The sequence below is a fragment of the Triticum urartu genome, chromosome 5 (genome assembly GCF_003073215.2).
Source record: "Triticum urartu cultivar G1812 chromosome 5, Tu2.1, whole genome shotgun sequence".
NCBI lineage: Eukaryota > Viridiplantae > Streptophyta > Magnoliopsida > Poales > Poaceae > Triticum > Triticum urartu.
The window spans coordinates 450,800,791-450,826,505 of NC_053026.1; the positions used below are offsets into that span (position 1 = coordinate 450,800,791).

Sequence of the window (25,715 nt, forward strand, 5' to 3'; positions counted from 1 at the left end):
GCGCGATGGAGGTTGCCATACAAAATGTTATGCCTCAGAGAGTGCATCGATGGTGCAAGTGGCACGTAAAAGCAATCGCACGGTTCATTGTACACCAAGAGCGAGTTTAGGGCGGAGTTCCACAAGGTAGTGAAAACATGCTTACAATCGATGTATTTGAGGATGCTTGGAAGATATTCGTGGAGAAATATAACTTGAAGACTCATGCATACATGACGCAACTGTATGAAATAAGGCACAGGCGGGTGAAGCCATATTTCAGAGGTGGGTGGCACCAAAGAAGCAGAAAGAGATGGGGCGCCCAACAACTACCAGGTGAAGGCACCGTACGAGGGGCTCAACAAAAAGTGGTTCTGCACGATATGTCGTCAGCAGGGACACAAGAGAACAACCTGCCCGGACCGGGGTGATATTCTGAAGCCTATTTGCAAACCAGCAAGGTGCAAAAACTGTGGCATTGAAGGGCACATGCGAAACAATTGCCATGGAGTGGGTGATCTACGGATGAACGCCCTCTGAGCAGTGAATGCAAATCTATCTGTTTGTTTATTGTTTTTCTAAAGACTATAATTCTGTGGAACAAAATATGTGGCAGTTATTCAGTTGGTAGAACTTTTCTTGTTTCATGCATACTTGAATGTACCGCCTGATGTTAGGTGTGGCAATAGCAATATGGCTTGTTTCAAAATAAAAAAGAAACCCCTCTGCATGTATATTTGAACTGATTTCAAGTTAGTATGTATGATGTATGTCTACCCGCAGAATGTTGTATTGTTTTCTGAATTTTTTAACAATACGGTCATGCATTCTGAATTTTTCGACAGTACGCTCGTCCAGTATGAATTTTCCGGTTGTATGGTAAAGCATTCTGAATTTTTTTTACAGAATCAACATGCCTATAGACTGGTGTACATATTGTTGGCTGGATTGCGTTAGAGAATCTGAGAACTGCATTTTGCCCATTGCAAACATGGTTTCTGTTGACTGATGTAAATTTGAGGTAACCTGACTATGTTTGCCTCTTGGGTGGGCCATACAATGGAATGCTGGACAAGTAGCAGTGTACAGTGTTAACAAGTGAATGCCTTTGTCAGGCCGCCTGCCCAGTGCTCTGTTGTTCCCATTCGAATTTCAAACTACATGAGCGGTAAAAACAGGGGAGCAATTACATAAGCAGATCCCTCCGCCTATGCATTCACCAGTTGAGCCATTCGTCCATTTGGTAAAAAGAAGTCCGAATCTTCAGGGCAGTTCTCTCCATGGCTCATATAGTTCTATCTCTGTCAAAATAGACACGACATCACATTTGATCGTTACTACCACATGTCACCGCATTGCTTAATTATCCAAATAGTGCTTGATTTAACACACGGACATCACATTACAAGCAAGGCACAACCGACAACACTCTTGATCTTTACTACGACGGGACACCACATGACTTAACTATACACACGGACATGTGATTTGACCAGCCAAATCACTGCTAACGCTAAAACAGTCATACAAACTGAGAGACCAACTCATCAACGTGACGGGCTGAGCTTCTAGCCGAAGATACGCACGAGGATTAGCAATTTAGCAGCAGCATCCCCAGCCCGATCAGCTGCGAGTAGATTGGCCCCCGCTAGGAAAACAGCTATCCGCTGCATCTTCGAGCAGCAAGGAGACTAGGAGAGTGATTAGCAGGCGACGCCGGCATGAGTTGATTCTTCTGCATCTGGGATGGAGCGCTAGCCTCGCCGCCTCCAACAGTGACCTCGTCGGCTACTTTCTGTGTCCAAGCCCTGTTGCAAATCTGTGCTGGATGGCGACGAGCAGCTGGAACTAGATACTGCTGGGCCCTGAGATGAGTCCTGCAGCAGAATATGCAGATCTGGGGCTAGTGAGTCCGATTGGACCATGAACCTGTATAATTGCTCTTGCATGTTTCTTGATGCACTTGTAGAAGCGGTCCCCGACGTTCTCGCCGCCGCGAGCAATCCAGGTGATAATCTCCCAGCCGAAGTCAGGGCAAGGGATGAGCGGCAGCATGTCATCGTCGACGCCATTGGACGGGAAGTCGACATCCCGCAAGGTTCACTAGACTCGCTGGCGACGAGAGGCCGAGGTCGGTGAAGAAAAAAATTAGCGAGGAGGAAGGAGGAAGAGTGAATCGTGGTGGGCACCGGCGACCGTGGGCAGCAATAATTGAGGCAGATGCCGGCGTTGGCTCAGAATCCACGCCAGAACGGCCCACTCAGTTGTCGCCGCCCCGAGCCGGAGCCCAGGTAGCTGACGACGTACCACACGCCATTTAACAGAAGTGGGCCAGCGGAACTGTTCATTAAATCATACACTGGAGTAATACCTGGGCCTATACGCTTCAGATTGTGCATCCCGATGACCACAGGCGGGAGGGATACCGTGATCACCTATGCTCGCGCTCAGAAGAGCACATTCGATATAGATAAGGAAATGAATTTCATGCACATCTCATCCAATTAGAGACTTTGTGGAGTTTCCCTTATATATTGGGTCAAAGAAGGAAAGCATTCCCAAGAAACTACATGAAGTTAATATGCATGCTCAAGACTTTCAAGAACCGATACCAAATGACAAAGAAATACCAAGTGAAGAAAGGATGCCAAAAGAATAAATCATCACTTGGAGGATATCAATAAAAGATACATCAAGAAATGAGATATCCATTGATACCCACTAAATAAAGGATATCAAACCCCCAAAAGAGAGGATGGTTCCAAACAAACCAAGCTCTCTACAAAGTTTCATGATGGCAAAAAGTACCCAAAAGAAACGACTTGTCTTCCACCGACACACACTTGATAAGGATCACAAGATGAGTGTTTTATAGAAAATAGGATAGCTCCCCCAAGACTAGTGCATTATAGAGAATTTGCATTTGAATACAAAATGCACAAGGTGGGATCACCACTTTCACTATATCTAGAAAACACTAAACAAGATCAAGAAATAAACAAGATCCACAAGTGGTATGGAAGACAAAGGGAGATGATACAATCCTTGGCAAGATAAAAGGCAAATAAAGGCACAAGCCAATGTAAAGATGATCAATAAATTCTACCACACAAGTGAGTACCAATTGTCAAAAGACAAGAAGTAAATGGAAATAATTCCCGGTGGTAGATAGCAAGGATATCCAACATCATCTTTACACCAAACACAACCAAATTGCAACTTGTAGAGCCAACATGCCACCTAGGAACAAGATAATTTACAATATCAATTCTAGGTGACAATATCTCAAATGTACACATTTTCTAGGCTTGTAATATGCACGTAGCATATTATTCCCCCATAATGTGATACCAATAAAAACTTAACAAGAGGCAATAAGAGTATCCAACAAGAGATAATTAATGGACTATTTAGAATTTGAATTTCTCATGAGAAGATCTACCACATAGCGACTAGATAATCTTGTAATATCAATACTAGATGGTATTACTCATGTAAAAACATTTATAGGATTGTGAGGTGCACAAAGCACATCACTCCCCCATAATGGGATATTCCATTAATCTCTCACAAGAGCCAACTAAGAAATAAACAAGATGCAAAAGGCTCAACGCAAGACACACACGTACATGATGTGCAAACCAACACACACATACTTGATTGCTCAAGATAATCAAGTTGGAAGCACAACATATACAAACACATGCAAGGTACGAAACAAAACATGCAAAGGGGCAAGTAACTATCAATGTAGACACTTTAAGCACGAGTTACCGCAAGGAGGAACATTGGATATAAGATAGAAACTTGATAATCTGAATGACTTGGCTTGAGACAATGAGAATGATGAAGTCCCCTTAATTCTTCATAATGTAGCCAAGTCTCCAATGACCTCCATTATCACCTATTGATCAAGTTTGAGCTTGTTGGTCCCCAACCAAGTTGGGTCCTAAGAGGTTAGTCACAATAGGCTTGGCTACCCAAATGGTTCTTTTCTTGACACCACTTTGAGCACCAACAAATTTGGCAAACACATTGCCAACATTATCCTTCCCAAGAGAATAGATATCATCAATAACAATTGGGTTGGATAAGTTACCACTAGTGCATGAAGAGGCGAGGTGACCTTTCTCGCGACATAGGTAGCAACGTCTACTCTTCACTTTCTTCTCACTTGATTTCTCAACTTGAGAAGCATAAGCTTGAGTCTTCTTGGGAAGAGGCTTTTCTTCAACTTGAGGTTGAGCATGAGAATGTACTTGTGGCCGCTTCCCTTGTTGCTTGTCACCAATGGGTTTCTTCTTCAATGGGCAAGATCTAACATGATGCCCTTCAATTTTGCACTTGAAGCAAATAATCTTGGTCGAATTCTTGACTTGTTCTTGGCCCTTCTTCTTGATCATCTTGGGCCTATTCTTCTTATTGGAGTTGAATCCAAGTCCACCTTTGTCATTGGGGGATTTTTGCACACTCAAGATATTGTTGAGTGTGCATTTCCCTTCATGACTCTTTTCCAAGTCTTTCTCCAAAGAAGTGACTTGGGCCTTGAGCTCTTTGATTTCCTCTACATGGTTAGTCTCAACACAAGTACTATAGGAAGTATAAGCTTCATTGTTAGAGCAACAAGGCAAGGAAAGCAATTCATCACAAGATGTACCAACATTGTGAGTAGATGAATTACAAGGACTAGCACATGGCAATGTAGCATTTTGACTAGAATTAGTGCTAGTATCCACATGAGGCTCACTAGATGTAACCTTAGAAATCATGGCCTCATGTGATATCTTTAGCTCATTATGGGATACTAGAATATCATCATGAGAGCTTGAGAGCTTTTCATGGTTTTCTTCCAATTTCCCATAATTGCTAGATAGCAACTCAAGTTGAGCCCGAAGCTCAACATTCTCCTTCAAAATGGATGCTTCACAAGTAATAGAGTTAGTATCCGAAGCATCATCATTAACAACAATTGGAGAGGACACCTTGGCAAGCTCTTTTAAGTAAGAAGCTTCAAGTTGAGCATGAGACTCGGTGAGTTTGATGAGCTCACCCTTGATGACCCTTGAGCCATTTTCGAGGTGCTCAAAATCCTCAAGGAGCCTAGCATGAGCAACTTCAAGCTTAGCATTTTTAGTTTTGAAATCATTGGCCACCTCGAGTGCTCTATCGTGAGATTCCTTTATTCTAGATAATTCCATAGCAAAGGTCTCCTCAAGAGATTCGGATGAGGATTGTTCATGTTCAAGAGCTTGAGATAGCTCCGTGATCTCATTTGTGTAATCACGCTCATGAGCTTCCATTTTCTCAATGGTGACCTCATGCTCCTCTAGATGAGATTCCAACTCCTTAATGTATTTCTTGCCTTCAATGGCAATAGACATGATTTCCATGAAGTTGGAACGAGCAAGTTTATTTTTGTGAAGAGCTTTAAAAATCATTTCCACCTTAGTTTTTAAGGAGGCAACATTATCATTCTCTTCATCATAATCAACATCATCATCACTCTTGCCATCATCACAAGATATATTGGGATTCAAAGTGGGAGATACCTTTGAAGCCTTGGCCATAAGGAAAAATGCAATAGATGATGATGTAGGATCCATTGAAGCACCATTCAAGACCACATCTTGTTCCATGGGATGTTGGGTTTCCGCTACATTGTTAGCACAACAATTCGAGGACATATATGCATTTTTATCATGGCAACAAGACATAGTAAACATATCATCATGAGATTTAGTCAAGCAATTTCTACATGATATGCAAGGACTATCAACACAAGCATGTGAAACATTTGGAGTGCTCGAAGTGTTAAAGCCCAAAGAAGGAGCATTGCAATAAGATAGTGATGAAGGATCATCCACAATAAACATACTATCATCATTGCAATGACCAACACTACTCACCATATCATTACCTTGTGGCAAACCACATGTAGGTGAAGTAGAGGAAGTTGAGAAGACTATACGGCCGGATGTGGAGGGAGAACAATAATCCCCACAAAACTTGGACACGCCATATTTATCTTGAAGCTTTGTCCACAACTCATGAGCATCCCGGAACGGCATGAGTTGAAATATAACTACATTGCTCAAAGCATCGAAAAGCACATTAGAAGCTTGAGCATTGAGATAAGAGTTTTGCTCATCCTCTAAAGATAATCTTTCGGGATCCTTTGGAGGAGAAAAACCCATATCTACAATTCGCTCTAAATTTGGGTCCATGGCCCTAAAGAGATTAAGCATGCGAATTACCCAAACATCAAAATTTGTGCCCTCGAAACTAAGAGTGTCAGAGAATCCTAATCCCCTAGTCGACATCTTTACTCTCTAGGCGGTAAAGCCTAATAAAGAGAGACGAGGCTCTGATACCAATTGAAAGATCGAGGATTTCGCCTAGAGGGGGGGTGAATAGGCGTTTTAAAATAATTACGATTTAGGCTTGAACAAATGCGGAATAAACCTAGCGGTTAATTTGTCAAGCACAAAACCTAAAACAACTAGGCTCACCTGTGTGTACCAACAACTTATGCTAAGAAAGATAAGCAACTAAGTGATAGCAAGACATATGACAAGAAACAATATGGCTATCACAAAGTAAAGTGCATGAGTAAAGGGGCTCGGGTAAGAGATAACCGAGGCACGCAGAGATGACGATGTATCCCGAAGTTCACACCCTTGCGGATGCTAATCTCCGTTTGGAGCGGTGTGGAGGCACAATGCTCCCCAAGAAGCCACTAGGGCCACCATAATCTCCTCGCGCCCTCGCACAATGCAAGATGTCGTGATTCCACTAAGGGACCCTTGAGGGCAGTCACCGAACCCGTACAAATGGCAACCCTTGGGGGCGGTCACCGAGCCCGTACACTTTGGCAACCCTTGGGGGCGGTCACCGGTACCCGTCAAATTGCTCGGGGCGATCTCCACAACCTAATTGGAGACCCCGACGCTTGCCCGGAGCTTTACACCACAATGATTGAGCTTCGAACACCACCAACCGTCTAGGGCACCCAAGAGGAACAAGCTCAAGGGTACCAAGCACCCAAGAGTAATAAGCTCCCAACTTGTAACTTCCACGTATCACCGTGAAGAACTCAAACCGATGCACAAATGCAGTGGCAGGGCACACGGAGTGCCCAAGTCCTTCCCTCCCAAATCCCACCAAAGCAACTAATGCTAGGGAGGAAAATGAGAGGAAGAACAAGAAGGAGAACTCCAAGATCTAGATCCAAGGGGTTCCCCTCACATGGAGGAGAAAGTGATTGGTGGAAATGTGGATCTAGATCTCCTCTCTCTTTTCCCTCAAAAACTAGCAAGAATCCATGGAGGGATTGAGAGTTAGCAAGCTCAAAGAAGGTCAACAATGGGGGCAAAAACGAGCTCAAGAGTTAGGGAACCATTGGGGAAGAAGACCCCCTCAAATAGGTCCCCACGAATCTGCCCGTTATGTACAGAACAACATAGGAGCGGTACAACCTCTATGAGCACCGGTACAACTAGTAACAGGCAATAAGCGGTACAACCGACCCACAACCGCCCAACAACCGCACCACAACAGAGACCAGTCCGGTGGTAGAGCGGTACATGACCGGTACAACCTCCGAACCAATTCTGGAGCGGTACAACCGCTCCAAACACCGGTTGTATCGGTCAAGTGGTACAACCTCTCCATGGGGCAGTGCAACCTCTCTATGTAAAACAGGCAATATCAAAATAGCCACAACTTTCGCATACGAGCTCCGAATTCAACGAAACCAAGTTTGTTGGAAAGCTAACGACAAGGGCTAACACAATATTGAGAGAAATATCAATAAGAAGAAAATGAGAAAAGGACCATAATAAAATGGTGATAACCCTTCCTCAGATAAGATCGGTAAAACCTCCAACACCGAAAACATCATAGAAGATGCATGCGAACTCCGTTTTCGATGAACTCAAGCTTGTCATCAAGATGACCATAAGCTCTAAGACTCACAAATGGAACCAAACAAGAACTAAGAAAGATTATGCAAGGATGCAATGGTTTGAGCTCTCGACGAATGATATGATCAAGCTACTCCCTAGAGAGCCCCCTTGATAGTACGGTAATCGATCCTACAACCCGGTCTCCCAACTACCACTATGAGACCGGTAAAATAGAAAACCTATGAAGGGAAAATCTTTGTCTTGCACATAGTCCACTTGAGATAGATGATGACGATCTTGACTTTCTCAAGTTGGACCACCTTTCTTGATTGTGTTGGCTCGATGAAGACTAGTTGATTGCTCCCCCATACTCCAGTATGGGTGAGCCACTCTTTGGCACATCTTCACAATTACATTGACACCACAATGGATGGAAAGCTTCAAGCTTGATTGCTCCCCCATACTTCATTATGGGTGAGTCACTCTTCGAGTTGCTCCACTTGAACTTGCACACTGCAAACTTGATGACGATCACCACTTGATGTCATCCTCCATGGGTTGTATGAGATCTTCCTCTTGACGCAAGACCATGGAAACATACCTAACCCCATAAAGAACTCTCACGTAGACCATGGGTAGTACACAAAGCGTAATGGACAATGCTTACCATACCATGGGATCACTTGATCCCTCTCGGTACTTCTTCTACGCTTTGTGAGTTGATCAACTTGATTCACTCTTGACTTAGTCTTGATCAACATTGAATCTTTCCAACTCTCTTCATTTGGATGATGTCTTGAAGGTAAACATGAATGATCACACAATCTTCTTCTTCAAGACATGCTTGCAATAAGCTCAACTCACACATGACCAATCTTTGGATAATTCCTTGGAAAGCACTTTGGCCATCTCAACTCACACATGACCAATCTTTGGATAATTCCTTGAAAAGCACTTTGGCAATCTCATAAACTCCTTGAAACCAACACATGGACTTCAAGACAATCCTATGGACAAATCATTCAAATATAACTCAAGGCAACCGTTAGTCCATAGAGATTGTCATCAATTACCAAAACCACACATGGGGGCACCGCATGTCCTTTCACTGCGGCTATGGTCGGCACATCAGTTTATATAGCAATGGTGGGCGGCAGAGGGACGGACGGGTGGCGCCGTAGTAGCCTCCTCGGCAACCGTGTATCATTAATGTGGGCGGCAGACGGACGGACGGACGACACTTGTGTTATTTGAACGCGGAGCAATCGCCTGCACCGGCAAGCAGCGCTGGCGACGCTGACCGTTTCGGGCAGGAAGCGCGCGCCGGTGAGGGAGGAGGTCTGTGTGGGCCAGGGCGGTCAGGCTCGTGCTTGGCAGTGGTCCAGGCGTCTAGCAGCCGGACATGCTAGCTCGCGAGCAAGCTCGCCGAGATGAGCGACGGCAATCAGATGATGGACGTGACTTCCGACCAGGAGTCGGCGGCACTGCCCAAGCCGGTTCATGCCGTGTTCACTATAGAGCAGGTGTGGCCGCACTTCGACGCCCTAATGACGGAAGAGCTACCAGCGCAGGAGGACCTGTGCTGCAACCTCCGTCTCCTCAGCAAGCACCGACTCGCGGAAGGACGAATCGCCGGTGAACAAGCGAACGACAATGCCGTCTCGGACATGTGGCCCTATGATCCTGGCTTCCTGAATGAGCAGCAGGCCCTGTATCAGACCATCTGTAGGGCCCGTGAGTCCCTCTCCGTCGTCCTTCGAGTTGTTGTGCTCGCCGTGGCACCGCTGTCTCGCGTTGTTAACATTGTCAACGAACAAGAAATCAGAAGATGACTTTAATTGGAGAGGATGACAGTGGATCTCACCAGGGCCATAGCCGCACGTACGCAAGTGCCTCCTTATTATATACAACTATAAATCTTTTTCTTCCTCCTGGTTTCCTGGCATCATGGTCCCACACCATTGTCAACCTATATAGTCAATAGACGAGAGAATCGCACAAGGAGCGGCCGACAGCTGGGGCCCAGCAGCTCGAGCAGTATTTGTGTTTTTGAGGTGTGAGCAGAGTTTTTCTTGAGTGATGTTTTTGTTGTTGTTCAGAGGAGAAGGTTATGAACTGGGCGGGCTGTGGCCCAGGCTACTATTTTATATCGACCAAATATCCGGCCCAGATATTACTATTTAAATGTGAAAATGGCTAGCCTAGCTATTTTTTTGCGGAATACCCAACCCAGATCAACTTGTTATTCTCCGGGCCGCATTAGACATGCCAATAAAATGGACTTTAAAAATAATAAATGGGTTGTAATTAAAAAATTGGTTGTAAATATAAAAAACGCACCTTACAGGTACATTTTTTAATTCTTATAAAAAAGTTACATTTTTTTATTTCATTACTTGTTGCGCTTGCATAATTTCGTTGGATTTTTACATAATACAAATTTATTTTGAAATTATATTTAATCTGACTCTATATTTCGGGTTAAAAAATATTATGGATCCCATCAAAATGTTGGAAATTTTGTTGAATTTTTTTTAGCAGTTGGCTGAAATTATTAACAGAGTCCTGGCTAGAAAATGGGCTGTAATTTTAACAAACACTAAATGGGCTGAGTAAATTCAATTAGAATTGAAAAATGGGTTGTACATAATAAATCACAAATGGGCCATATGTTCTCTGCCACAGATGTGATGGACAATGTTGGGGAACATAGCATGCAATTTGAAAAAAATTCCTACGATCACGCAAGATCCATCTAGGAGATGCATAGCAGCGAGAGGGGAAAGTGTGTCCACATACCCTAGTAGACCGAAAGCGGAGGCGTTAGCTTAACGCGGTTGATGTAGTCGAACGTCTTCACGACCCAATCGATCAAGCACCGAATGTACGGCATCTCCGAGTTCCGCACACATTCAGCTCAATGACATCCCTCGAACTCTTGATCCAGCAGAGGATCGAGGGAGAGTTTTGTCAGCACGACGGCATGGTGACGGTGATGGTGATGTGTTCCGCGCAGGGCTTCGCCTAAGCACTACAATGCTATGACCGGAGGAGTAAACTGTGGAGAGGGGCAACACACACAGCTAAGAACAATTGATGTGCTCTGAGGTGCCCCCCTGCCCCCGTATATAAAGGAGAAGGGGAGGAGGTGGCCACCAGGTGCACGCCAAGAGAGGGGAGTCCTACTAGGACTCCCAGTCCTAGTAGGATTCCCCCCACCCCTTTCCTTCTCATGGAGGGGGGAAGGGGAAAGGAGAGGGGGGGCAGGAGAGGAAAGGGGGGCGCCGCCCCCTCCCCTAGTCAAATTCAGAATCCCATGGGGGGGTGGCCACCCCTTGTGGGCTGTCCCCTCTCTCTTCCATGGCCCATGAGGCCCATTACCTTTCTCGGGGGGTTCCGGTAACCTCCCGGTACTCCGAAAAATACCTGAAACGATACGGAACTATTCCAGTGTTCGAATACCATCGTCCAATATATCAATCTTTACCTCTCGACCATTTCGAGACTCCTTGTCATGTCCGCCATCTCATCCGGGACTCCAAACAATCTTCGGTCACCAAAAACACATAACTCATAATACAAATCGTCATCGAACGTTAAGCGTGCGGACCATGCGTGTTGGGGATATTACTACTGGACATAAACCAGCCAGGAGTGGCCAGGTTAACTCTATGATGATTACTATTTGAAGCCTAGGAAGACAAAGGATGATGGCGCTTCATGAAGGCCTAAGGCCCTAAGGTGGGTTAAGGCCTGTAGACATAAACCGACATTATCATGTAACTTGTATTGTAAGATAGGAGGAATAGGGACCGAGTTCGGCATGTTGATGATCCGGCATCGGGACTCTATAAACCGACGGGCGTCGACCTATGTATATAAAGGGACGACCCGACGGCGGTTTAGGGACAACAGGCAACAACTCGAAAGCCAAGCAAAGCGGATTCGCTCCCTGGTCATCGAAACCCTACCAATACCATCACAACTGGAGTAGGCTTTTACCTTCATCGTAAGGGGCCGAACCAGTATAAACTCTTGCGTCCTTCGTCCGCTTTAACCCCTTTAAGCTAACCCGTAGCGATGGCTCCACGACTAAGTCCTTTCACGAGGACATCTGTCGTGACAAAACCATGACAGTTGGCGCCCACCGTGGGGCTATCGCACGATGGTTTTGAGTTTTTGAAGGGCAGCTTTGAAGGACTCAAGGGATACGTTGTGGGCCGGATGACTAAAAGTTGTCGCGACAAGCTCTACATCGACGATGCATGATGGGGTCCCCAGGCCGGTTCAGTTGAATACGGGTACCGGGTCCCCTTTGGTAGAATTCACGTCTTCATCGGCAAGACCGGCGAACCGGGCCCTGAGCCAGACATCTGCACCGACATCATCGAGACGGCTCAGCGTGCAAGCTCTGCCCAGGTTTAGCCCATCATAAAGCATGTCTTCGTAGGTGTCATCCATGGAGCGGAATATGAGGATAGATCGGCATCTGGTGGTGAAACCATTGTCTACTCTGATGACGAGTGTTCAACCGGAGAGACCGAATCGCTGTACCAGCTGCAGGACGGCCGGATTAGTGGAGGTTCCGATGGCAACAGTATTACGGACCCCCTCGATCTGCCAAACCGGGTCGCAATCTTCATGGCCGATACACAATCAGCGCAGCACTCTTCTACCGCCGCGGCAATCATCTCTGGTTCAGCAACAGCAACACCAGCGGGAGCAGGGGGCTCTGCGCCGCCTCCGACTTAGGTTTTGTTCGACCTATTCGACGCTTTAGCGACGTTACTGGCAGCGAAAGTGGACGCGGCAAACCGGGATCAGCACAACGCAGAGATTGCAAAGGTGAAGGATCAGATAACTCAGGCTAAAGCGGACCTAGCAGCAGAAAACGCCAGGATGGCTACAGAGCGGGCTGGATTGGAGGCTCAGGCGTACCGGCTTATGCTGGATCAGAGTGCGTTAGATGACGTCATGAGGAGAAGATACCAGTCACACCTTATGTCGGTCTTGGAGGCGAGGAATCTCTTTAACACGCCAGCGGCGGGCACCAGCAACCAACATGTGGTAAACCGGGCGGAGGCACCTGGGACCGAGGCACTGGTTCAGCCTCGTGCAACAGATCCGCCGCCTCCACCTCGTCAGAATGATATTCCATCACAACATGTCCCAACACCTTCGGGTCATTACCCTAACCCGTTGGATAACATCATTGCTGCCGCTTCACGATTGGCAGCTCTCCCGATTGAGGGCGAGTCCCCAGTAGCGGTTGAGACACGGAGGGCTAGGGAGCTTCTTTAGACGGCCTTGGCTCAGCAGCAGGCCTATTCATATAGCCGCAAAAGGATTCATTCTACTCCCCGCCCAAGCCGGAGCTACAGCAGGCATATCGATGAACCGGACGTATCAAGCAGTGCGAGGAATCATTTGTCCAGTCACCAGATCATGGGACGAGTAGCTTGTAGGCATAGCTTCTAGCCGGATGATGCTCGACACATTCTGCAGATTCCCTTGTGAGAAGGAGATGATGACTTCGTGGTGTGGCATTTTGATAGGAAAGGGAACCATGCGGTGAAAGAGTGTTTATAAGTTGTATGTACGGCTCGAGAAGCAAACAAATAATGGGCCTCCTGAAAGTAGCACAATGACAGCGGGCAACCTTGATAAGTGGGAGGACCAACCATGGCAGCATATCTGGAAATTGCCATGCCCACGCAAAATTCAGATGTTTGCTTGGCGGGTTAAACATGAGTCTATGGCTTTGCGCACCAACTTGGTCAAAAGAGGCGTCAAACTTAAAAGTACCATGGTAATAACCCGACGGGTGGCGGAGGCAATGCCCAGGATGTAGTGGATCGCGCTAGGGCACGTCGAGAAGCCGAATTAGCGGCGCAGCACGAAGCTCCGGTTCGTCAGCTCACGCCGGTTCGTCCAACAACATCGGTGGAACCAGGGGTTACCTCCAGTTCTTTGGGAGTGCCATGTCTTGTCCCAGCACTGCGCAATGTACGGTTACCCAAGGATTTCAAGGGCCTGCGCAAGGTGCCGATTTATCCCCTGAGTCATGGGTGGAGAGTTATGAGATGGCAATGGAGATGCTGGATGTGGATGAAGCGGCGTGTGCCAAATACTTCACCATGATGTTGGAGGGGACAGCTCGCACGTGGTTGAAAAATCTGCCAGCCAACTCTGTTGGATCATGGGCCGAGTTAAGGGCCCGGTTTATCTAGAACTTTAAGGATGCGTGCAAACAGCTCATGTCAATCGTGGATTTAGCTGCTTGTGTCCAGGAGGAAGGAGAATCAACAACCCACTGGGTGCGCCGAGTTTCGGAGATTTTGCATTCGTCAGACTGCATCAACGCTGACACAGCCGTTTTAACATTGGAAGGCAATTGCCGGTTTGCACCTTTGAAGCTGAAATTGGGATGGCTCAAACGCCATTGTAATGACATGGGAATTCTTATGGCGGCTCTGGTAAAATATGTCGACTCTGATAGTACCAAGGACCCCGAGTCTGATGATGACAAGACAGGGAAGGGAAAGAAGAGCGGCAACGCCAAAGGGCAGCAGCATAATCCGGCAGGTCATGGGAACAATGGTAAACGCAAGGCAGATAACAGCTTGGACTTTATGACTAACACCAACGCTCAGGACAACGGTCAGCGGCGTAAGGGTAAACCGCCCCATCGGGGGGGGAGGTTCAGGCCCCAATCTGGAGTGCCTGTTAAACCAGCCCTGCCCTAAGCACGGATCAAAGGAGATGCCAGCTACGCATCTTTGGAAGGATTGCTTCATCATGCGGGAATTCAAAAATTCAAATCTCTTTCAATATGACAATGGACCGCCTGGCGGTTCAGGAGGCGGTTTCCATGGGCCGGGTTATGGTGGAGGCAATTCCGGCTCAGGATTCCAGGGCAACCAAATCGGACATGGCAATCAGAATAGCTAGGGCAATCAGGGAGGTTACAACCATCAGGGGAATCAACAGCAGCAGCAGTCAGGTTATCAGAGCAATCCAAAGCAGTTGAATAGTGGGCAGTATCATGTTTTCACCACTAACTTGTGTAAGCGCAATCAGAAGTTTCATAAAAGAGTTGTGAACTCTGTTGAACCGGCGGTACCTCATTATCTACGCACGGACTAGTGCCATACCGCAGCACATACCTCGCTGGATTCTGCTGGAGGTCGGATGTGCAAAGCTGAACATGGATGCGACGGTGTCACGCCGTGGTTTCGGGACGATTGGAGTTATCTACAGGGACCAACAAGGTGGCTATATGGGCGCTTCTGCCATTGTTTTCAGATATATTTCGGACCCAACAATGCTTGAAGCATTGGCAGTTAGAGAAGCTATGGATCTAGCCGATGATCTCTATGCCCAAAGAATTCATGTGGCATCGGACTGCAAGGTGGTGGTTGACGACATTCAGAAGAAAAACTTGTCGAGTTATGGGACTATAGTTCAAGAGATTATAAGCCATTCTCTTTCCTTTACTTTATGTAATATAGTTCATGAACGTAGGAGCTCAAACTTTGAAGCTCATAATTTAGTGAAGCATGCACTTACCCTGGGAGCTGGCCGCCATGTTTGGCTGGGGCATCCAGGGAATCCTATGTCTGTCCCTGTAAACATTGTGATGAATTAATAAAACTTCATGGAATTGTCTCAAAAAAATAGACGCTCGAACCGGTATGAGTTATTTCACTTGACGGTGGCACAACAATGTAAATTCTGTTAACTCCAGCTTCTCAGAGAAACAGAAGCGCGGAAAACCCAGCTCCACAAATCCTCCTTTTTTGTACTATGTTGCGCGCCAGCTTCTCGCCTTAAACTCCTGGAGTTGGAGCGTTCAGCCCAACTCCGTAAGTGGAGCTGGGGCAGCGAGGAGCTGGAGGGCTCCCGAACACGCCCACGCCCTTAATGAGTTGCAAGCTACAAAAAAGAAAAACCAGTCTACGCTGCATGTGGATTTATTAAGTCTCTGATTTTTCCAAAAAGATATTTCAAAAGAAGCACAATAAAGTTCCAAATATTAGGGTCGAGACCTCGGCTGCATCCCAGATGAGGTTCAGACAAGGAGGGAACCTGGTCCAACCACATTTACGTTGCAGCAGGGCACATACGGAAAATATGGGCAGAATCCTCCAAATGGGTACCTTGGAGGACCAAGCTGGTGGTTGATTCTTTTTATATATATAAATTTTATTAATTCAAAATCATTACAAACACTTAACAATGGGTCGAGTTTAGTCAGGAAGTAGAGATAATTTGGGGGCTAAACCTTGTGCGTCAATCAAGATGCAGATGGCCCTTCATTATTTTTCTCCGTCAATGTATGTAATTCTCTTATAAAGTTTATTATCAATGCGATGATGCCAAAATCTCCCTTAGTTGAGTGATGTATCTAATCTAATCGATGCTAAAGTTTATTAGTATTGCAATGATGAAACATCGATTTATACTGCATGGTTTTTTCACGACTTGAATTTATTTATTTTATGGGAAAACTTACAATCTATTCATCTTCAATCATGGCAGTACAACAAACACCAGAAATAAAAATTACATTCAGATTCATAAACCACCTAGCAACGATTACAAGCACCGAAGCAAGCTGAAGGCGCGCCGCCGTCATCGCCCCTCCATCGCGCCGCCGTCATCGCCCCTCCATCGCTAGAGCCAGACACAACTTGTTGTAGTAGACAGTCGGGAAGTCGTCGTGCTAAGGCCCCATAGGACCAGCATCCCAGAACAGCAACCGCCGCCGATGAAAAATAACATAGATCGAAAAGATCCAAACCGAAGACACAAGAACGTAGACGAACAACGACGAGATCCGAGCAAATCCACCAAAGATAGATCTGCCGGAGACACGCCTCCACACGCCCACCAACGATACTAGATGCAACGTCAGAACGGGGGCTAGACGGGGAGACCTTTATTGTTTGAATTAGAAAAACAATTAGCATTGGAATTACATATGGCCTCTTTAACCCTGTGGGATATCACTAGGATTACAAAACCACCGAAATTTGGATTTGACAGCACAGGAAAACAATTGATTTGTAAAGAGATTTGGGTGGGTGGCAATTTTCTTTTGAAATAAAGTGCAAATCCTAGGAATTCATGGAGCCAGATCCTCTAAAAAAACCTGTAAATTTCTTGGAACTGAGCCCTATGAAGAAGTGAACAAGAATCATATTCATGTGAAAAAAACTTCAAAAATCATACGAAATTGCTATGGGTCGAGCGTCGGAATAAGGGAACATGAAAAGAAAAGAAAAAATAGATAACTACTGGACTAATTTAGTCAACTCAAAACCCTCAATATACAGTTCCTCGAGTTTAATCCAAGACCTGAACTTGGCGACAATGACAGAATACAACCACAACTAAAAACATACAGCAGAAACGATATATAGGCCATATAGAAGAAGACGGTGATGATCTACTGCGACTCGACGGACGGCGTCGTGTTGGCGGCTGAGCCGTGGTCCTTGGCGCCTCCGCCGAAGATTGGCTCGGCGAACATGGAGCTGACCTTGTTCTTGATGCACTCCCAGTGCTCGCTCGCCTGCGCCTCCGTGAACTGCCTGTACTGGTCCTTGGCCCGCTCCATCAGCGACGCCCCCTCCCCCACCGTCCGCTTGAAGCACGTCGACGCCGGCGCCGCCGCTCCCGCTGCTGCTCCCTGGTTCTCCATCAAGCCCGAAAACTGAGATTGAAAACTTGTCTACGTCGATCGAGAGAATAAGACGATGTCGCCGGTTGTGGTTGTGGTTGTGTTGCTTTGGTGGCCATGGGGCTGCGGGGGCGTGGCTACTTATGCAGGGGGTGTCGGGGCGTCTTGAGGAGGAAGCCGGGTCCGTCACGGGCTTGGAGTTAGAACACAAGTTGGCCACACGAGAAACTACGTACTGAGTCCGGATCATCATCATGGAAGAAAACAAGTAAACACGGATTCTCACAAGTGCAAACGGGAACGGGAACTACTCCTTCTCCCTGTTCCCCTAATCCCCTTCTTTAATAATGTGCCAAGTGTAGTCTAGGAAGTAGAGATAGATTTGGGGGGTAAAAGGCCAGATGGCCCTTTATTCTTTTTCTCCAGTCAGTTCAGTGATGTATGTAATCACCTTGATAAAGCTTATCGATGCAATGATGCCGAAATCTCCCTTAGCAACTCCGGCGATCCCCTGCACCCCCCACCCCTAGGATAGATGGTGGGGCTAGTTCTTCTCCGGCGAGGTCCGGCCAAGAGGGGAGGAAGAGGAAAAAGGAAGGAAGAAGAAAAAATGTGACTGACGCGAGGAAGCGCCAAATCCGTAAGTTTTGTGGTTTCTTTGTGCTTTTCATTTAGTTCATCATGTATTCACAAATTAAGGTTGACCCGGTCTCTTACATTTTCAGCTGCTATCATTAAACATACTCCCTCCAATCCAAAATAAGTTTTGTGGTGTTAGTTCAAATTTGGACTAAAACCATGTCACTTGTTTTGGATCGGAGGGAGTAGTTGAATATGTAAACTTGGTCGTGCATTGTAATTTGTCAACGCACTTTTAAATACCATTTTTGTCTTACTATTTCTGGTTCTTTTGACTCAAAACATGATGCACTAATCTGATCCTAATATTCATGCAAGTCTCTACATGATCTACTTTGTCTATTTGTTATGGGCAGTAGTGCCTTCTATACAATAACAATACACCTTCAGTGGTGATTAGTAATTGAAGTAGTTAGCTTATTTTGAAATAAGAGTTCTAAAACTGGGGAAAACCACTGTCAAATGAGTCTGACCTTTTTCTTTGAATACGGCTGGTTCAAGGGTTAGTTGACTTACTGGTACTTTTTTTTTCAATTTGATGTAAAATTTCCTTTCTTTGAGTTGACTTATTATGAGATTTTATATGTTATTTCACTGTTTCACATCTTATTTATGTGGCAGTGTCTAATGTTATTTATAGGTTTTCAAGCTCCTCTTTTGCACCATCTACTACATGTTGGGGAAATGTATCCAATAACACAGCGGCATATACAGCTCCTGCAGATACATCTTCTGCTGTAAGTATTCCTATAGAAGATTATTCTTTCATGATGCATTTCATTCATAGGAGTTGGTATGTGTTCTCATTGATTAACTGTTCTGATGGAAGCAGCAAGGCCATATGTTTAGCTGAAATTTGTTCCCTTCAAAATCTACTCAGTCTGGAGGAAGTTTACTCAGCTCTTCGGTCGCCCATTCAGCACCAGCTCCATCGCCAAACGGTCATTCCACTACTGTAGGTGTCACTGAATGACTATATTTCCTGGATTTTTGTTTCTTTTTCTGATTTATTATTGTCGTCCTTTCAAGATAAGTATTGGTTAAGCTGAGAAAACTGTGGAGTTGGTGATACAGGCAGTCCTGCTACAGAGGTATGGCAATAAATCTCCATAGCCCAGAATTGTGTTGCAGGTAAAATGAAATCTTGTGGACCTCTTCATTTTTCAAGCCATATATGCTCACACGTTTGGGTTCATGAATATTCAGATAAAAATGCTCCCAGTTGCTTTTTGTTGCATCCAAAAAAGTTGAATCTGTCCATTTTGATTACCCCATAAATGAAATCCGCATGTCATTTTGCATAGGGTCATCATAATGTTGAAGCTTCAGTAACACCAGTGTCTTTCTGTATCTATCCTGGAGAGAACCAAGAGCTAACTATCCGATCAGTGGAACAGCATGAGGGGAAACCATCTAGTTCAACAGGTAGATACTCCAGAAACTATCAGTGGTATTGTATCAGTTTCTTAGCTTCTGGTACTAGTTTGTTCTGTAGACTTCTGATAGGTTGATGCTACATTATTATTTTTGAGACTTTTGATACAGCAATGTTTTCGTAGCAGTAATTTTCATTGTATGGCTCGGATTTTCTTGAGACTTTTGATAAGCTTGATGTGTTTTTGCCTTTTCTGTTTCACATTGCATCACAAACTTAAGTAGATGCAGGTTCAAGCAGAGTGAACAATATTTTGTTTTCCACATTAACTAGATACTCCCTCCGTCCGGAAATACTTGTCGAAGAAATGGATGTACCTAGATGTATTTTAGAGCATAATTGGTTTGATGCCAAAAGTTGGCATGCCAATATTTGGCAAATGCCAAATGTTGGCTAGTGATTTGTTGGCTACCAATTTTTTTGTTGGCTACCAAAATTTGGCAACTTTTGATTTTGTCAAATGTTGGCCTGCTAAATATTGGCAATGCCAAATGTTGGCATCAAACCAGTTATACTCTTAGTTCTAGATACATCCATTTTTATCCATTTTAGCGACAAGTAATTCCGGACGAAGGGAGTACATTTCTTTAAAATGGATCCACTGTCATGTTCTACTTGGCTTCTGTTATCCCATGGGAAAACTTATTGAAATAAGCTTTTGTTGCTTCATGCTAATAATTTGAGTAAGCAAAAGAATTTACTAGCATCGTTACAGTGAAGATTCCTAGGAGTATTGTATTCAAATAAGCTTTTACTGTTTCATTCTAGCAAGTACTTTATTCAAGCAATTCACCACTGGCCCAAGTTCTCCATTAGCACTTGTGGAGCCCAAATGTCAAAATATTTGATACTCCCTCTGTCCCATAATATAAGAACGTTTTTGACACTACACTGATATACAAAACGCTCTTATATTTTGGGACGGAGGGAGTATCTTAGAACCGAAGCCACTTCATGCTATGTGTTGAGTTACTGACATCTTGTTCTGCTGGGGAACAAAAAGGGTATATCAATGGTGCAGTCCTGGCTAGGAGGAATCCATTTTGATCCTGTGATAACTCCATTTGGTGGTGCCCCTGTGAGTGAGTGTACAACTTGCAGAGCTTGCTGCAGGAGAAAGCAACAAGCCAGATTGCTCACATGTGAAGGACTTCAGGGTCGGCAGGCATGGCTACGGCAGCGTCAAGTTTGATATCGGCCAAAGTGGGAGCTGTTCAAGAGTTAGGGGGCATATCTTTAGCTCGAGCAGCATCCGCTCCCGAAAATGTGAGTTAAGCTTTAAAAAAAGGGGAAACCGATGTGAGGAAGCTCGACATCGCATCCATCGTGGAGTTCAAGCACCGTCAGATCCATGGGAGCAAGAGACCACCTGTGGCGCAAGCCTGCAGAGCTCACTCCTGATAAGAAGACCGGGTTGCAGTTATAAGGAGATTAGGTTCAATATTAAGATTCCAGTCGCAAGGCTATGTAAAAAAATACTCGTTCCTGAATGACACATCTTTATTTCCTTGAGTTGAGACAAGCTAACTCAGAGATAAGACGCATCGCCAGCCAGCCTCACCACTCTGGCACTGGCCGTCGCCAGCCGCCGCCGTGGATGCAATGACGACGTCGAGATCATCTTGGTTCGTTTCCTTTGCCATTCACGGCCTCTATGTATACGAAGAAAAAGGCTATATTACAGACGAATCCAGAAGTGGCCACACAAAGAGCAAAAGCAACGGAAAACATAAGTACAGCAGATGCAAGCAATAGCACAGAATTATAGAAATATAGCTAACATATAATAGAACCAACAATAACGAACTGTTCCACGAGTACCACAAACAGCTAGCCGCGCTTAATGTTTGGCCAGCCAAAAGACAAAACCGATACAGCTAAACGTGCCAAAACCATCCAACGTCGACACTAAAGATAAAAACAACTAGGCGGTGCAGGGCATGAACATCCGACGACAGGCAGACTTGGCGCTTAGTCGACCTCCTCCATCTTGCTCTCACCAGCGTCGTCCTCCAGGGGCGGCATGTCGGTGTCGTTCTCAGGCGCCTCATCGTCCTCGTCAATGCTCAGGCCAAGCTTGAGCATGCGGTGGATCCTGGTGCCGAAGGTGTTGGGGTCCTCCAGGCTGAAGCCGGAGGTGAGCAGGGAGGTCTCGAAGAGCAGCATCACCAGGTCCTTGACTGACTTGTCATTCTTGTCGGCGTCGGCGCGCTTGCGGAGCTCGTCCATGATGGCGTTCTCAGGGTTGATCTCCATGGTCTTCTTGCTTGACATGTAGCCAGCCATGCTCGAGTCCCTCAAGGCCTGGGCCTTCATGATCCTCTCCATGTTGGCGGTCCACCCATACTCGCCAGTCACCAGACAGCAAGGGGAGTCCACAACACGGTCAGAGACGATGACCTTCTCCACCTTGTCGCCCAGCACCTCCTTGATGACCTTGCACAGCCCCTCGAACTTCTCCTTGAGCTCCTCCTGCTTCTTCTTCTCGTCCTCGCTCTCATCGAGCTTCAGACCCTCCTTGGTGGCAGAGACAAGCTTCTTGCCCTCAAACTCCTTGAGCTGACCAATGGCATACTCATCAATGGCGTCAACCATGTAGATGACCTCATAGCCCTTCTTCTTCAGCTTCTCAAGGAAGGGAGAGTTCTCCACAGCCTTCTTGCTCTCACCGGTGATGTAGTAGATCTCGTTCTGTCCCTCCTTCATCCTGGTCACATAGTCCTTGAGGCTCGTCAGCTCATCACCACTCTTGGTGGAGTGGTACCTCAGAAGCTCAGCAATCTTGGTCCTGTTCTGGGAGTCCTCATGGATGCCAAGCTTGAGGTTCTTGGAGAAGGCCTCGTAGAACTTGTTGTAGTCCTCCTTGTTCTCAGCAATCTCAAAGAAGAGCTCAATGCACTTCTTGACAAGGTTCTTCCTGATGACCTTGAGGATCTTGTTCTGCTGGAGGGTCTCACGGGAGATGTTCAGGGGAAGGTCCTCTGAATCAACAATGCCCTTGACAAAGCTCAGGTACTCAGGGATCAACTCCTCACAGTTGTCCATGATGAAGACACGGCGCACATACAGCTTGATGTTGTTGGCCTTCTTCTTGTTGTCGAAGAGGTCAAAGGGGGCCCTCTTGGGCACAAACAGGACAGCCTTGAACTCAAGCTGGCCCTCAACAGAGAAGTGCTTGACAGCCAAATGCTCCTCCCAGTCATTGGTCAAGCTCTTGTAGAAAGCAGCATACTCTTCCTTGTTGATCTCCTCTGGCTTCCTCATCCAGATAGGCTTCTGCTTGTTGACCAAGTTCCACTCATGAGAGACTTCCTTGATCTTCTTTTTCTTCTTTTCCTTCTCTTCCTTCTCCTCATCAACATCCTCAACCTTGCCCTCCTCAGTATCCTTCTTCTCCTCCTCATCTTCATCGTCAGAAATTTCCTTCTCAGTGGTCTTCTCGGTCCACAGGGAGATGGGGTAGCTGATAAACTCAGAGTGCTTCTTAACTAGATCCTTGATGCGGCGCTCCTCAAGGTATTCCATCTGCAAGCAAATTGTAACAAATCAGATAATGAACAGTAAGCATGTGCAAACAAAGACTGTACACAAAAAAGATTTGAAGAACAGCCAAACATACAGCAATACAGAATCAAAAATAAACTACTAGAATACAGGTAGAAATTCCATGCAGATATGTAATTCCATAATAGAGTATTACAATTCAAACTGACATAATGTTTTATTGCAGGAATACTAAAGATGGAACACAGAATATCCAAAGCAGTAATTAAAAGAAGGTCAATCAATAAAGTTAATCCATGCATTGCTTACATATGAGAGCATTAGAATGCAGTTAACAAAGCTCACCATCAATATAATGATTTCACAGTCAAATTTATAAAGTAATAATATTACCAATCATGGTTAAAATGGTTGGGACGTCACTCATATTTATACTAGGCAGGCTACATATACTACAACAGCACAGATCTTAAACAAGCTGAGACAGGAATGATAAAATTATTGGTATCAAATCAACACAGAACTATCCCAATTCTAACAGCAAGCTGGTTAAGCAGTGAAGCCTCCCACATAAACATACAACTAATCACATTACCATCAATAATAGACAAATCAAACATGCTGATTGGCAACAGAGTTTATCTCATGCAGTGCAGAACTATGGACACAAAAACATACAGTTTAGATCAAGATAAGCCTATCTACCACACCGTTTGAAGCACAAAACATCAACACATGGACAGTAAGCCAATCATCACAGTTTAAAAGGCTCTGCATAGACAAGTAGATCACAGAACTGACAGGTTTAAGCTTATGCAGTGCAGACATAGATGCCACAATCATACAGTTCAGATCAGGAACAAGTCAAACAAGTAACCTACCAATAAAGCTACCCTAAGCACAGAACCTACATGGAAGACATGAAGAGTAAACCAATCACAGTATAGTTGGCTTGGACTGCATACCTGGTCGTCCTTGAGGTAGAGCACCATCTTGGTACCCCTGCCGAGCTGCTCCCCAGACGTATCACGAGTGACGGTGAAGGAGCCACCGGCCTGAGACTCCCACACGTACTGCTCGTCGTCGTTGTGCTTGGTGGTGACGACGACCCTCTCGGCGACGAGGTAGGCGGAGTAGAACCCAACACCGAACTGCCCAATCATGGACACGTCAGCGCCGGCAGCGAGTGCCTCCATGAACTCCTTGGTCCCCGACCTGGCGATGGTCCCGAGGTTGTTGACGAGGTCCGACTTGGTCATGCCAATGCCGCTGTCGACGATCGTGAGCGTGCTGGTCGCCTTGTCGGGGATGATGTGGATGAAGAGCTCGGGCTGCGCATCGAGCTTGCTCTTGTCCGTGAGGCTCTCGAACCTGATCTTGTCCAAGGCCTGCGAAAATCACACACCACGTCAGCCCGGGAACACAGATCTGAAACGCATCTCGCACGCCACGAATCAGACCGCGGGTCAACGGATCTGGCTCGACGTAACCTAAACCCTAGCGACAGCCGCAAATCCACCATGCGCTCGGACGGATTCGTGCTAGCGGATCACGGGGAAAAAACAGAGGACGAGGGAAGGGGATCCGGAGGGGGGCGCTTACATCGGAGGAGTTGGAGATGAGCTCGCGGAGGAAGATCTCCTTGTTGGAGTAGAAGGTGTTGATGATGAGCGAGAGGAGCTGGTTGATCTCGGCCTGGAAGGCGAAGGTCTCGGTCTCCGTCGCCATGGCTGCGCGCGTCCCTGAGCTGCTCGAGGCGGAGGAGAAGCGTGCGGGAGGCGGCTAGGGTTAGGAGGGGTTTTGAGAGGACGAGAGGCCGCGGGGGTGGGAGCCTATTTATGTGTGGTCTCGTGGTTCTCGAAGGTTCTACATGGGCCTGCAAGCCGGGCGAGGCCGGCGCGCGCACGTTGACGAGTCGCTGCCGGTGCTTGCTCGTGGGCTTCGCGGCTAGGGTTGCGGTGAGTTTTGGAATGGTCGTCGGCCTTTTGGTCCTTCGTGGCCCACCGGGACCGGGGTTTTCCATTTTAGCCTGTCGATGACAGAGACCCGTTTGGTATCTTTGGACTTGGTTTTTGGAAGGCAAAAGAGTGGAAGGAAAGACGAGGGTTTAGGTGGATTCCAAACCGGTTGATTGGGTGTCTTCGGCAGAGGAAAGGAACTACAATTCCTTATTACAAATCCATGTGATTCTCCTCAGGTACAGGCAAATAGCTTACGTTACTCTTTTTTATTTATAAACAACCGGTAAAAGTGTTGCTTTTTATGAATTATTATTATTAAAATGGAAGAAATAATTTAAAATTATGTTTAAGTGAAACATGCTGAAACCCTCTTGCATATACAATACAACATACATCACTACTCATGGGCTTGTGCTAAACCCTTTGCTGTCAAGAAAGCTATGTTGCACTCGAAAGTACTCTTATCGTCCCGAGCTCAAATGAGCTCCGTATGAACAGTAAAGTCAAAAAAATGAAAATAAATTCAAAAAAACTGAAAAAAATTGTCATGAATGTTGTCAATGCTTGCAAAGTTTCATCGTGAATTGACATTTGTGCAAGTCGTGGCA

The 25,715-nt window shown here is 45.9% G+C and overlaps 1 protein-coding gene across 1 annotated transcript; it reads right to left on the reverse strand.

Annotated features, from left to right (window-relative positions):
- Nucleotides 1-21,404: 21,404 nt before the first annotated feature.
- Nucleotides 21,405-24,974, reverse strand: LOC125509721 (heat shock protein 81-3). The gene is made up of 3 exons (XM_048674745.1): nt 24,749-24,974; nt 24,112-24,534; nt 21,405-23,167 (listed from the first exon to the last, which is right to left on the reverse strand). Exons 1-3 carry the CDS (start codon nt 24,872-24,874, stop codon nt 21,614-21,616), a joined length of 2,103 nt encoding a protein of 700 aa, XP_048530702.1. The 5' UTR covers nt 24,875-24,974; the 3' UTR covers nt 21,405-21,613.
- Nucleotides 24,975-25,715: the final 741 nt, after the last annotated feature.

What these genes read in the sequence shown, in the direction of transcription:
- LOC125509721 (XM_048674745.1), bottom strand. Translation starts at nt 24,874, where the DNA reads ATGGCGACGGAGACCGAGACCTTCGCCTTCCAGGCCGAGATCAACCAG. An exon ending in TCATCTCCAACTCCTCCGAT is followed by an intron (nt 24,535 to 24,748) that starts GTAAGCGCCCCC and finishes TGATTTTCGCAG; the next exon opens with GCCTTGGACAAGATCAGGTT. An exon ending in TCTACCTCAAGGACGACCAG is followed by an intron (nt 23,168 to 24,111) that starts GTATGCAGTCCA and finishes ATTTGCTTGCAG; the next exon opens with ATGGAATACCTTGAGGAGCG.